This window comes from Gymnoscopelus microlampas (genome assembly GCF_963454915.1).
Source record: "Gymnoscopelus microlampas genome assembly, chromosome: 15".
Taxonomy (NCBI): Eukaryota; Metazoa; Chordata; class Actinopteri; order Myctophiformes; family Myctophidae; genus Gymnoscopelus; species Gymnoscopelus microlampas.
In genome coordinates, this window is record NC_139952.1 from 12,232,515 (window position 1) to 12,246,559 (window position 14,045).

The window sequence follows — 14,045 nt, forward strand, 5'->3', positions numbered from 1 at the left end:
ATATACCGCTGTGACTACACTGCAAAGACAGGAACAGAAAGACAGACAGACAGACAGACACGCGCGCCCGCCATCTCTTCCCGTTAGCCACGTTAGCTTAGCATCTCTTGCGAGGCAAATTTTTAGACAGTCATGCTGTATGAGACGTTGGCGGGTACAGGCATCGCCGGGCCTGTCCCATGTCCCCTCCCCCCCTGTTCCCCCCCCCCCCCCGCCCTCCCCGTCAGAGCGTCCTTTAGCGCGGCGTGCCGTCCAGGACGGAGGAGGAGGAGGGCGTGCCCGGGGTGGCGGAGCGGGGGGTGGCGACGGTGGGCGGGGTGGCGGCCGGGCTCCCGGCCCCGCTGCTGGGGGTGCAGGCGGAGGAGCTGGCCGGGACGGGGGTCTCCGGCCCGGGACCGCCTCCTCCCTGCTGGCTGGCTTGCGGTTGCTGTTGCTGCTGTTGCTGTTGTTGCTGCTGCTGTTGTTGCTGCTGTTGTTGCTGCTGCTGCTGCTGGGCCTGCAGCGTCTGGCCACAGACGTGGTGGTGTTTCTCCCAGTCCTTGTGCTGGCAGAAGGAGCCGCAGTAGCGCGCCGTGTTGCAGCCACTGCACGTCTCGCTGGCCTTGCGCCCGCAGTTCCAGCAGCTCTGCCAATGCGGAGAGAGAGGGGGTGAAAAAAAACAAAAACAGAATACAAATAAATAAAGGCTTTTTGGATTTACAGCCAGGAAGTCAAGGACAATCAATGAGTCAGGAAGTGAATACATACTTGTTCTCAGTCAGTGAATTTGATTGAACCAGGATCTATAGCTAAATATATTTCTGGGAATGCACAATGGATCGATTCTGCCTCTGGTTGCACAGCAAAGTAAGTGAATGGTTGGGTAGTTGAGACTTGGGAACAGGATCGAGGAAACAATAAAGATTGCACATTGATGTTTGCTCCCACTGTTTATTTCAAGTGTTGGATCGATGTTTCGATCATGTCTGGATTTTCCCCAAGATCCTGATAAAGATCCAGCAGCGATCAAAACAATCTACCAAGAAAGTCCCGATTAGCATCGCTGTAGCAGACTGCACTTGACTAAACAAGGGGCCATGTTTGCAGCGCTTATACACTCTCAACCGACCGCAGACGGATCAAAAGCCCCGAAATTCGTTTTCCACACGGCAGAGCAACCCTGACAGCTCCATGGCATTCCCCGAAGGAAACCAACTTACAAACCGCCTTTAAAAAAACATTCTTCTTATTTTTTTCTCTGGCTCCCGCAATTAATGTCAGATGTGAGCTGCATTTCCCTCTCGCTTAACTGATTAAACGTCAAGTTCTCTGACGGTGATTAGCAACTCCTTCGCCGGTTTCCTCTCCGCTGAATTGGTAGCACCTTTCTAAACATAGCTGATATAAGGGCAGAGAGAGAGAGGGAGACTTGACTGGCCTGGCTTTGATCTCTCTCTCTCTCTCTCTCCCCTCTCTTTCTCTCCTGAGTCCAAAATAACCTGGATTTGCATGATCCCAGGCAACGCTGTGAATAATTGTTTACCTCTTTGATATCTAAAGAGGTGCAGCTATTCTGCGTTATTAATGAGAGGATCAGATCAAACGGGCACTTCTCTGGCGGAGATCAGGATATTTTATATCATGGGTCTTCAACAGGGGGTCCGGGACCCCTGGGGTTTCCTCAGAGTTATTACAGGGGGGCCGTCGAATCTTTATGTGACAGGAACCTTATTCTTATTTTTTATTTTCCTTATTAACCATTTGAACCATATAGCATCCCTATTCTGGGGAGACCATTTGAAATAAGCAATTTTCAAGCTCACAACGCATCGCAGATTTTCGGCAAAGAGGTTTGGTTTGGGGGGGGGAGGAAGGGCAGACCAAGTACAGAACCTAAGGTAAAGGCTGACTAAGTATTGAGGGTTTAAGTGGGTAAATATCTGAAAATACACATTAACATGAATCCAACACTGATGCTGTCAAACACGTCTCTGAAGCTATTTATGAAATCTATGAAGAGGTTGAATCTGCAACACAATTTTACACAATATCGTAGTTGGGGTCCCTGCTTCATCTCTCACTCAGCAAAGGGGTCCTTAGACCCCTAGCTGTTATATATCACTTGGGAGTCCACCCACCTCGCTGGAGTCCTCCTGCTGGTTGATGACAGAGAGCGCGTCCTCGGCGGCCTGCCGCTTGGCGTCGGCCACGGTGCGCTCCATCTTGGCGCGCTCGGTGCTGATCATGTCGTGGGCCTTGCGCTCGGCCTCCGACACGGCCTTCTGCAGCTCCGACATGGCCTGGCGCTTCACCTCGTTCACCGCCTCTTCTGTAACCAAAGAGCCAAGGAGGGAGCGTTAGTTTAAAAGCTGCAATCCGTACATTTCATGGATTCGAAACCCTGAGGGTACTTCTACCGTAACTCCAGTTAAGTGCGTTAGAAATACCCTGGGAGAGTACCTACGCTATGTTCCCTCAGCCCTATACAGTATGTTCCCTCAAAATTAACACTAACACTAACGCCAACCCTAAACCTAACCCCAAGCCTAATCCTAAACTGAGGGAACATAGGGCTGAGGGAAGAAAGGCATGACCCCTCTTTGCTCAGGGACTTCGTAACGTAGACCAGGACTGGGAGGGGAGGCGAACCGGTGACCTTCTGATTAGCAGACGGCTTTATACACACTAAGGGTGGGCTGTATTATCATACAGTACCATGTAGATCGATTAACATTGTATTCAGTTTGCTGCTTTAGCAATCAGGATTTTACCGTGTGTGCTTTAAAACAGCAAAAACGTATAAAATGTTGTTCATTTGGATTTCACCAGTGTCACTGTGGCTGTCACTGTCACTGTCCTTTGGCTTTGTAGGGCAGAGAGACAGTGTGTCCTGGCCTGTTACAGAACATGTAGCGGCCTCAGGCTGGATGGAGCAGGAGGTGACAGAGAGGTTACGGGGACTGTTCTGTGACAGAACAGGTTGAGTCCCCACTGTGACCGCTGTGTCCTTCACAAAGCCACTGAACAACCAACCACACACACACGCACACGCGAACGCACGCACGCACCCGCACCGCTCGCATGCACGCGCACGCACGCGCACGCACGCGCACGCACACACTCACACACAAACACACACGCGCACACACACACACACACACACACGCACACACACACACACACACACACACACACACACACACACACACACACACACACACACACACACACACACACACACCAATTGAATCTTTAGAAGGGTTCCCATAATTAGCTGAAATGTCTACAAACATGAACCCTAGCATCCATATGCTGTGCCAAATATTAGTAAAAAATGACACATTGTTAGCTTTTACATCAACTATTTTCGGGAAAGAGATTTGATGTAGAGGGGGAAAAAATAAGTATATACCCCTGGGGCACACTAAGTATAGGTCGCTGGTTTTGACAAACAGTAGTCTTTTGAACATTTTTGCATTTCTTTTCTCATGAAAGTATAGAATCATAGCTATAAAATACCTGTCTTAATAATACAAAAATAATGCAAGGTTTCATGTGATGGCAGTGATATCTAGGGCAGTGGCTCCCAAAAGATTCTCTACAACCTCTACAACCCAGTGGAATGAATGCTTGACTGTCACATGTGAGAAAAGGAACACATCCTTTTGAAGTACGACATGAAAACTGCTGCCCGGGGTGCTTATGCAAGACTAACCTTAATCCTACACATGCATTCCTGTCTATAGCATAAGGCTGCTATTTCAAAAGCCTACCCACACTTACAGTACATATAGTAACATACTGTACAGTAGTCTCACACGTTTAACACACCAACTCACTCACACATGTTTACAAAACATTATTATTTATCAGTGTGGATACTCACATCATTATCATAATAGTTATCTATAGTTATGATTTTAACAATGCACAACAGCCGATCTACAAGCTCACAACGTGTCGCATTATTATCGCAGGATATAAAAAAATGTTTGCGGAATGTTAATTCATGTTGCCAAAAGTTCATACATTTTTTAGAAAGGTCCTCAATTTTTTGCGTAATGCTCATAATTTTTTGCATAATATTCATCCATTTTTGTCTAATGTTCATCACTTTTGCCTAGTGTTCATCAATGTTTAGCCTAATATTCATCCATTTCTGCTTAATTTTCATCATTCTTTGCCTAATGTTCATCTATTTTTTGCCTAATGTTTATATATTCTTGCCTAATCTTCATCCACCCTGTAATATCGTGTTGCACCTGTCTATTGGCTTGGGAGCTCCGGAAGTGATATTAATCGTCTGAGAGCTAAATCCAGCGTAATGATCAGCTTTGCATACCTCTGACTAATTAGTAGGCATTCGCCACAGTGACGGTGGCGTGTTTAATTGGTTTGATCTACTAAAAGACGGATGCACGATGTGCTAAGTTGACCAACTGGAAGAAATAAACAAATTGTAGCTGATGATTTTAGCCTTTGATAAAGATGCATGACTAAAAAAGCTACTTTTATTTTAAATGTGGTGTAAAACGTCCATAAAGCGAGCGCCAGGCAATTAATCCCAGGTAAATACTTTAGAAAATGTGCTTTGGGGTATTTTCCACTTGTATTTGTTTTGCGCATTGCCGTAACCTTGCCGCGTGGGTGTTAAGCGCCGGAATTCCAACCCAGACGTCAAAGCGAAGCGAGGGCTTTTTGTTTGCTCCCATCAAGCCTGTAACTTGACTAATTGTGTATGCAAATCAGGCAATTTATATTTAAATTATGCATTTCCATTGTGATCCCAGAGGCCCGGCGCTGCGGCGCGGCAGAGTGGGAAGCCGGCAGGACACCGCCGCACAAGGTGCTTGAATATTTATCACCGACGGTAAACATTTTGCCCATTCCAAACAGATGTATTCGCTGCAGCACTCCATTGTGTTAAGAAGCCTATTTTGCAATTCTCACCGGGTCACATTTAAATCAGCCCCTCTCCTCGGAAAAATAATGCGAGTGAAATGGAAGAGGATGCTTGCAAATGTTGGGGAAAATACAAAAGAACGCAGAGAGAAACAGAGAATGTAGAATGATTCACCGTTTAATTATCCCACAGACAAGAGGTATGTAAGGCTTTATGGCTAGGCTATGAAGTGATTACCTGTCCTCCTTATAGGAGTTTAACCACTTTCTACCTGGCATCTTATGTTGGGTGAATGAATGAATGAATGAATACAATCAATCAATCAATCAATCAATCAATCAATCAAGAGAAAATGATAAATGATGAATACAATTTATTTTGGTCCAATATGTATGGTAGAGTATGTGGTTGTATTTTGTCTCCCTGCTCTTCTATTGAGACATTTAGATTGTGTCAAAGGTCATGTCTCACCTAGACACAGGATCTGACACAAATGTACAATTTCATGTTCAATTCATCCCCTGAGCAAGCAGGCAGGCTCTATTAGCTCATTGATAAAACAATCAGCACTTGTGCAGGAAACCGGGTTCAAATCCGGGGTAGAAGAGGAAAGTTACATAGTGCAGCTTTAATAAAAAAAAAAAGAAGCCAATATTCAGGGTAGTAGATCGACTATTTCAGCTATTTTATAAAATAACCCTATTTTCTAAGTGGTTTAAATCACGCATTCACACAGACCACTCCTCGCATTACAACCATATCAGTCGATATCAGTCCAAAACCGCGTACTGTTCCAAGCGGCACGAATCGTCTCTCCGTCTGTGATTGAGCTGAATTGTTAAAGCGGGGTGGTTTTGTCTTTAACCCCACTGTGCTGGCAGCAGTCTCTGAAAATTGCCCGGGCTGCTGCCGTGTGATATACGCCTCGATGTCGCGACAGAAACCTTGTATGGTCCAAAACTGTTACTTTTCAGGAAATGGGGGGGAAAAGTACCTGCGTTCCAATGGATTATAATGTAGTTGTTATTTAGAAAACAGACTGTATAAAGTACTGAGGCACTCCGTCTTCCTGTGAATACATAATACATTTATTCTTTGAGCAAGGCAACAGAGATGACCAAAGCGTTTCGGCTCTTTGGTCTTCAACAAGGTCTCAGTTAGTCATTATTTTGTCACAAGCTCTTGTTAATACTTTCATTGGTTCAATATTTATAAAAACACTTTCACTTAACCCATTAAGACCGGGAACGCATCTGTGTGTCATTTTTTGATTTCTTTGGGCTATTAAAAAATAGCAGATATACAAGCTCATAGCGCGGCAAAATCTTGGATTATATATTTTTTCAAGCGAACATTCGTAAAATATTTAGTTCCAGGAACCCCCAGAAGCAAAGATTTGAGTTACAAATGTCCGCAAAAAAAGAAGAAGAAATTCAAATACTTGCACAACTTTTCATGATATTTCAAAAATATCAGATCTACAAGCTCAGGACGCGTCGCATACATGTTGGCTATACTTTCGTGTGACAACTGGTAGCATGATGAAGTAGGGCGTTAATTTATGAAAAAAAAAACACTAGTTGAAATATTGGAGATACAAGGTTTTTGAGGCGACAGCCACGATGTATGCCTCGCGCGTGGAATTGTGATTACACACCAACCGCTTCAGATGGAAGATCGATCAAGAGGCGACGAGGATGGGGCGCGCGGGGGAGAGAGCTGCCGCTGCAGTCCCGACGGTGATACTCAATTCAATTTAAATGCATATTACTTGTTCGCCACTATCTCACACACCATCATGCTTGGTCAAGCAAGGGGACAATTTCTTTTCTCCGGGGGGCTTAAAAAGCAGATATACTGGCTGGTTCGCCCCGGCGGTGAATACAAAACGAGATTCCCCCGGATTCCTCTCCAAGAAAATTCTTTCTCTTCTCGAGTCTCTCGGCGGCTGCCGATAATGGCAATTCCAGCTGCGGCAGTTCGAGTTTTTTTCTTTCTTTTTTTCTCCGAATTTCTGTTTCTGTGCACGCTGCATAAATGAAATCTGTAACGTCAATAAATTTGAAAGTTATTAGAGGGTTTTTTAAACACATTCGCAGCACTCGATCTCAAAACTCACTCATCACAGAGGGCATTACGCAGTACCGATTTCTATCTCTGAGAGTGTGCAAATGAGAGTGTACAAATGTAAACCATCTCAGAGAGTGTACAAATGTGCACAAATGTAACCAAATGGACCCTCACAGGTCCATTTGGTTACATTTGTACACTCTCAGAGATAGAAAGTGCTATAGACAACGTTCATGCCACTATTTGCCGCACTCAACTCCACATCATGACACATCCGTTGCATAAGGTTCCTTATCTCCCTGAGTCACCTCTATAAGGTAAAATTCATGCAGTTTGCAGTGTTCCTCCATGCAACTTTTTAGGGGAGAAGAAATGTCCCTCCCAAATGCAAACAGAAGCCGACGCTAATAGCTTACATAGGTAACCAGAAGTTTCCGTATGGACACGTCAAATATTTTTAAATGGAGAAAAGTGGTTTATTTTCACACCCCTCTAAAAGCACTAGTTATGCATAATCTTTTATTATTATTTGTCAAAATATTAAAAATATCACATTCATTTGAAGTCATTGGCTACACTATGTAACACTCAATTTAGCAGTGTTTTTGGTCTATTAGAACTGCGATTCCCAGAATTCAGTTCGGAACAAAACCACATAAGTACTACTCCAAAACCAATGCTGCAGTGTCCTAACTCCGAGGATATTTTCAAAAGGATATGTTCTTTGAAACGGGATGTATACTGTACATCAATAAATATACAAATACATTTATATATATATATATATATTGTCAGTGCCTGTGTCATTTTGCAACGAGTGTCTAGGGCAGACACTAAAAACAAACATTAAAGAACACTGTATAAAAGTGTAAAAAAAACACATTGATGTGGAATGGCTATTGTAAAAAACATACCTGTGAAAGATTATATAAAAAAAAATACTTTTAGTTTAATTGAAAAAGTTACATAGTATGACTTTAACACCCTGGAATGTACAGTGCACTCAAAACAGCTCGTATCAAAATGTGATCCGACGTCTAGCTTCTGTATGTTTAATAGTCCGACCACTGGGTTAACTGTAAGAGCTACTTAAGCTCCTTGTTCGGCCAGAGCAGTAAAACCCCTTTTATGACCTGACATCATATTTGGAATGTGTGGAGCGGCTTGGCTCGCGACGCACTATCTTTGTACTTCCTACACAAATGCTTCTCCAACAGCGGACTGGAGCCCGGTTTATGCTCGGTCGTGCGATGGTGTCCTGTGCTCAAAACAGCCGATAATAAAGCCCACAACGTACCGTGGCCATGACGCGTTGTGGGCTTGTACATCAGCTATTTTTGGTGAGTGACACCGTCCTATGCTGCTGGATCGTGAATTAGGCTTAAGACATGAATCCAAGGCTACCGGGGATGGAGACAGCAGACTGTGTGTGTGTGTGTGCGTGTGTGTGTGTGTGTGTGTGTGTGTGTGTGTGTGTGTGTGTGTGTGTGTGTGTGTGTTGCGAAAGTTGTGTGGGTAAATTAGATGACCTTAATTTCCTCACAGAGCTAACTGGAAGAAAACTGCTGGGGAAAATGTGAGATAATCTGTGCGTGTGTGTGTGTGTGTGTGTGTGTGTGTGTGTGTGTGTGTGTGTGTGTGTGTGTGTGTGTGTGTGTGTGTGTGTGTGTGTGTGTGTGTGTGTGTGTGTGCGTGTGTCTGTGTGTGTGTGTGCGTGTGCGAGCGCGCGTGTGTGCGTGTGCGCGTGTGTGTGTTTCGGCTCACCAGCTTTCTTCCAGATCTCTTCAGGAACATAACCGGAAGATACAGGCCGATGCATCAATTCTCTGTGAATATCTGCACACATAAACACACACGCACACGCACACACAAAGAGGAAAATCAGCTATCACCCCGCTTCAGTTATAGACTAGATCACTCAGAACACAGTTACAATATTGAGTGTTGATTTGATTGAGTCTAAAATTAGACCCTCTGCCAAGGCAGTGCAAATGTGTTTTGAAATCGTACAGTAAATTCCTGTATAATTCTACAGACAAACACACAAGTCTGGTGTGATAAATATAATACAATGGCAGAAGTACATAATAGGTCTTGCCTTTAATCATGTTATTATAACATAATTATGTTAGAAGCGACAATCTCAAAAGAATACGGCAAATGAAACACAGATGCGATACATTTTTTATTCTATCAGTAATTTACATAACGATTCTTTGCTTGCACACTGGGACACCTAAATCATTGTTATCTTTATTAGCTGCAGCTGGGTTGCTTACATCACAGTGTACCAAGGCGGGTCTGGCATGTTTTTGGTTTTTTTCCCTTCCCTTCTATCTACCTTCCTACCCTTAACTATTATATTTTAACTATACCAATCCTGTCGTTCATTGAGGTTTTGATTCATTTCTTGTGCTGCGCAGTAACTTTATTATATTTTATTTTATTCTAATTGTATTAATTCTTCAATATTAGTTATTAGTATATTAGTTGTATTCAAACGTCTTTTAATGTGTTTCTTTCGTGTTTTGTAGCTCTTAATGTTTTATGTAAAGCATTTTGAAACGTGCAATACAAACAAACTTTGCTTTGCCTTGAGGGCGGAAAACACACAAAAGCGGCCTGGCGTTAAACTGCACTTAAAATAATATACATCAATGGTTCTCAACCTTTTCTGGATCAGGGCAATCTTGAAAGTGTTTGCGGCCCACCCATCTGACCACTTAACACTTAAGCCCTCCGGCTGCCATGTTATGTGGTAAATGGGTGGGCCGCGTGCATTTTCAGAGCATGTTTATTTAATCAATCAATAAATGCGATTGTGTTCTGGTTGGATCAATGGAAATAAAGTATATACAGTATATACTTTAAGTTCCTATTCATCAGTATTATTTTACATATTTTCAAAAAATAATTGAACTGGTATATTATCATAAAAATCTTAACGTTTTGGCAATTATTTGGCAGCCCACTTGCAATAGCCTTGCGGCCCACCAGTGGGCCGTGGCCCGCAGGTTGAGAACCATTGATATACATGAATTGCTGCTGTGCCGCTGAAATACACATAAACTTGCCTTGCCTTGCCTTAACCTCTAGAAGGCAGCAAACTCACAAAAGTGACCTGGCCGTCACTTGACATAATATCCATAAATAGACTCTATGCACAGCAGCCATATTGGAAAGAAGCCAAATCGGGGCCTCTTCCTTACTTCCTTCACAGGTCTTACCAATTATGCTGATTAAGGCTCTGATCCATTTAATGTAGCACGGTGGTTCTCAAACATTTTAATTTCAAGGACCCCCATAACTCTGAGAGTTACACACCCGTACAAGGGACCATATGGAACCCCCTTAAGGAACCACAAGGGTACCTGGACCACACTTTGACACCCACTGGTGTAGCAGAGTGTTTCCAGTGAGCCAACATGCACAATATCAGCACCCGGACTCTTCTCCAGAATGGAACAGAGCCTTCATCAGTATAATTGGTAACACCTGTGAAGGATGTAAGTAAGAGGCCCAATTTCTTTCCAATATGGCTGCTGTGCATAGAGCCTATTGCCGGCGCGCCGCTAGCTACACCAACCTGGCGTGGCGTTGTCCTGTGCGGCGGGGCTCTGCCGCGCCTGGCCGCCGCCACCGGCCACCACGCCCTTCTTGAGCTCCTCGGCGTCGCTGTAGCGGCGGATCCAGTAGTTGAGCTCCTCGCGGTCGGCCTCCTGGCAGCGCCGCAGCACCGTCAGCGAGCGCCGCGTCTTCTCCACCATGTCCATGATGCAGTTCAGCAGCTGAGGACAAAGAAGAGACAAGACAGTGGTGGACAAAGTACTCAACTCCCAGTACTTGATATGTTTTATATATGCCTGACTCCTTTGCACATTCGACTGTGTCATTGCTGCTACTGATTAGATACGCATATTATGCATGTTACCTGCACAGTTAGATGTGTATATATATGCATTACTTACTTCCGGAACTGCTGCACATTGATAAGCTAATGTACCAGTTCCTGCATTCCTTTCTTTCTGTATATTCTTTTATTATAATTCATTTTCTTAATTTATTGTAAATTACATTTAGGATGTTGCTAAATGTTTTGCGGAACAAGTCCCGACTCCCAACGACATTTTGCTGTGTGTACTTGTATAAATTTGGGACAAATAAAACCTTCTTGATTCTTGATACAAAAAATACAAAGTAGATACTCCTGGTAAACTATGACTCACACTACCGAGTGAAGCTCTTGAGTTGAACTGACTGGAGTACTTACTACAATGTGTATTCAAAAAGTGCATGCTTTTAATCATCATCAGATATTGACACACAATAACTGTTAAAAAGACAAACAAACAAACACAAACAGGGCTAATAACACAGCAAACATCAGGTGAGTGGTTAGCACAGTAATCACAGAAAAAAGAAGACAGAAGGTTCTCTGTAATCACAGCAAGACAGCAGATACTCACAGACACAGACAGAGGCGTAGAGTAGAGTAATAAAAATGTTATTACTTTTCTTACATGGTCAAGGTGCTTCCATTCCTCCGCCCACTCCCTGTCCGTCAGCCGATGGTCTATCACCTCCTCCTGCCGGGTGCCCGTGTGCATGCCTGGACGGACGGACGGACGGACGGACAGATAGATAGACACACAGGCAGACAAAGTGCAGCAAGTCAGTTTCTGTCAAGGTATTCATTTCGTCCATCTCTATTGTCAATGTTTCATCTGTTCTCCGCGAGACACTGTCCCTCAATTCATCCACTGCCCCCTGCCCCCCCCCCCTCTCTCTCTCTCTCTCTCTCTCTCTCTCTCTCTCTCTCTCTCTCTCTCTCTCTCTCTCTCTCTCTCTCTCTCTTTAATTTGATTATTTGACCGGCTGGTCTTCAATTATCACATAGTCGCCTAATCACAATTATGTGAGATATCACAATTATTTGTAGAATAATCGTTATATCGTTTCCATGTTGAAAAATGCGCATACATTTTGAAATATTTTCAAAAAATAGCAGAAATGTCAGATCTACAAGCACATACGCATAAAGTTATTAAATGTGTCTATCATTTCTTAGTATATTTAAGATATTTGTCGTATCTGCCCTGTGAAATGTAATGCTCATTTATATGATCCAATGCTCAACGCCAAAAACACAATTAAATACATTTTTCGTACACAGAGGAAATCGATTATTTGTATGACAATTAATAGTCACGTGAAATTGCCATTATCGTGACAGCCCTATTGACCGGGACAGTATAAATTAACGAAGATGGCATTCAATGACAATACATACAGTACAGTATCGTACAGCACAGTTAAGAATGCAGCGTAAATATGTCGGAGTTAGCAAGAATGCTAATTCCCATCCGTAGTCCCTGACATGTAACAATAAAACGAGGTATACCACACGATGTAAGACGAAATACAAAGCAAGGACAGAACACAAAACAAGTACAGTACAATGCATAAATGCGACTAGAACTTAAAATAACACCCGCTGTCTGTCTCTCTCTCTCCCTCTCTCTGTCTCTAAGCCAGCCAGAGGGCAGGACCCCCATGACTGAGTTTCTAGAGCACCAGACACCACCCTCTCCAGGCTAGACTTGCTAAATGTCTCGCCTATTTTTAGAACGTGTGTGTGTGTGAGAGTGTGTGTGTGTGTGTGTGTGTGTGTGTTGGGGGGGGGGGGGGGGGGGTTGTCATCAACTTCTTTAGAGCTTCTTCATAAAATCTTCATATCTGACACGACATGCAAATCTGCACCCCGTTGTCTGCTTGCGTCTCATATCATTGTTAAAAAGAATGACAGTGTAAATAGCGATGCGTTGTGAGCTTGTGCATCGCCTATTTTCACTACTTTAGTGTGACACTCTTGTACGATGAAGTAGGGCATTCATTTACATAAAAACAGTTTAAATATGGTGATACAAGGTTTCTGCCCGACAGCAACAATATATTTGTGCACCGGCCCCCGGCGATCGTTTGCAAGAGGTTCTCTGCTTGCGATTGCACTAAACTGCAACAATTCGCATCATCTCAACGTTTCTTATATCAGTCAACATCAATCAATTATTTTTCATTTCAAGGACCCCCGTTTTTGATATGCATTAGGCCACAGACTTTTTATACAGACATTTTATACAGATTTTCATCTCTTGGATCCCACTCTACAATATAAAATTCTAACTGTGAGTGCACAAATGGAACCAAATGGACCCGGTCCAATTGGACCGGGTTCTGAATACCTCACATCTTTAACCCATTAAGACCGGAAAAGCATCTGTCATTTTAGATTTTAACCACTTTAACCATTATCTCATACTTTGGCTATTAAAAAAAAAGAGCTTGTAGATCTGCATTTTTTTTTTTAATCATGATTTTTTTTGGCAAATCTTTGAATATATATATATTTTTTAAGCAAACATTTGTAACTCAAATCTTTGCTTCAGGGGATTCTACATATGTCTTCTAAATGCTAACAGTTTTTTGAAAAAAACGTATGTTGCTATAATCAGTGGTTCTCAAACTTTTTCATGTTAAGGACCCCCAACAGGATATGTATTTGGCCCGATTTCAAAATATGTTGTTCCAGGGATCCCCCCAGAAGCAAAGATTTTAGTTTAAAATGTTTGCTTAAAAATATGTATATATATTCAAAGATTTGCACGATTTAAAAAAAATAGCAATGAATAGCAGATCTACAACCTCATAGCGTGGCACTCGGTGCCACGCTATGAGCTTGTATATCTGCTATTTTTGAATAGCCAAAGTATAAAATAATGGTTAAAGTGGTTACAGAGATTTTTCCCGCTTTTAATGGGTTAAATAAAATAAATAAATAAATAAATAACATTATGAAATACCGCATGAAACCATGCACTAACAAAACCCACAGGACTCTTGTAAACAAGGCTCCAGATTCATGTTTTTTGGGGGGGGGGGCTAGAGATGTAAAAAGGAGAAGTCCGTTTCTTCAGTGGTCTGACTGGTGCTTTGGTGGGCAGGGAATGGGAGTTGATGTAAGAATGATGTAAGTACTGTAAAACGTGAACTGTCCTCGTATACTGTATGGGATCATCTCTTGTCTCTCTTGCCC

General features: G+C 42.9%; 1 protein-coding gene across 1 annotated transcript in view; it reads right to left on the reverse strand.

Annotated features, from left to right (window-relative positions):
• Window positions 1-235: 235 nt before the first annotated feature.
• runx1t1 (RUNX1 partner transcriptional co-repressor 1) overlaps window positions 236-14,045 on the reverse strand; it is a gene marked incomplete at its 3' end in the record, with an annotated part of 113,673 nt that continues 99,863 nt past the window's right edge. Inside the window, exons 7-11 of the mRNA XM_084081375.1 lie at window positions 11,473-11,561; window positions 10,539-10,740; window positions 8,717-8,788; window positions 2,118-2,308; window positions 236-625 (exon numbers count right to left, since the gene is read on the reverse strand). Coding sequence (XP_083937501.1) covers window positions 236-625; window positions 2,118-2,308; window positions 8,717-8,788; window positions 10,539-10,740; window positions 11,473-11,561 — 944 coding nt within the window. The remainder of the gene's footprint in view (window positions 626-2,117; window positions 2,309-8,716; window positions 8,789-10,538; window positions 10,741-11,472; window positions 11,562-14,045) is intronic.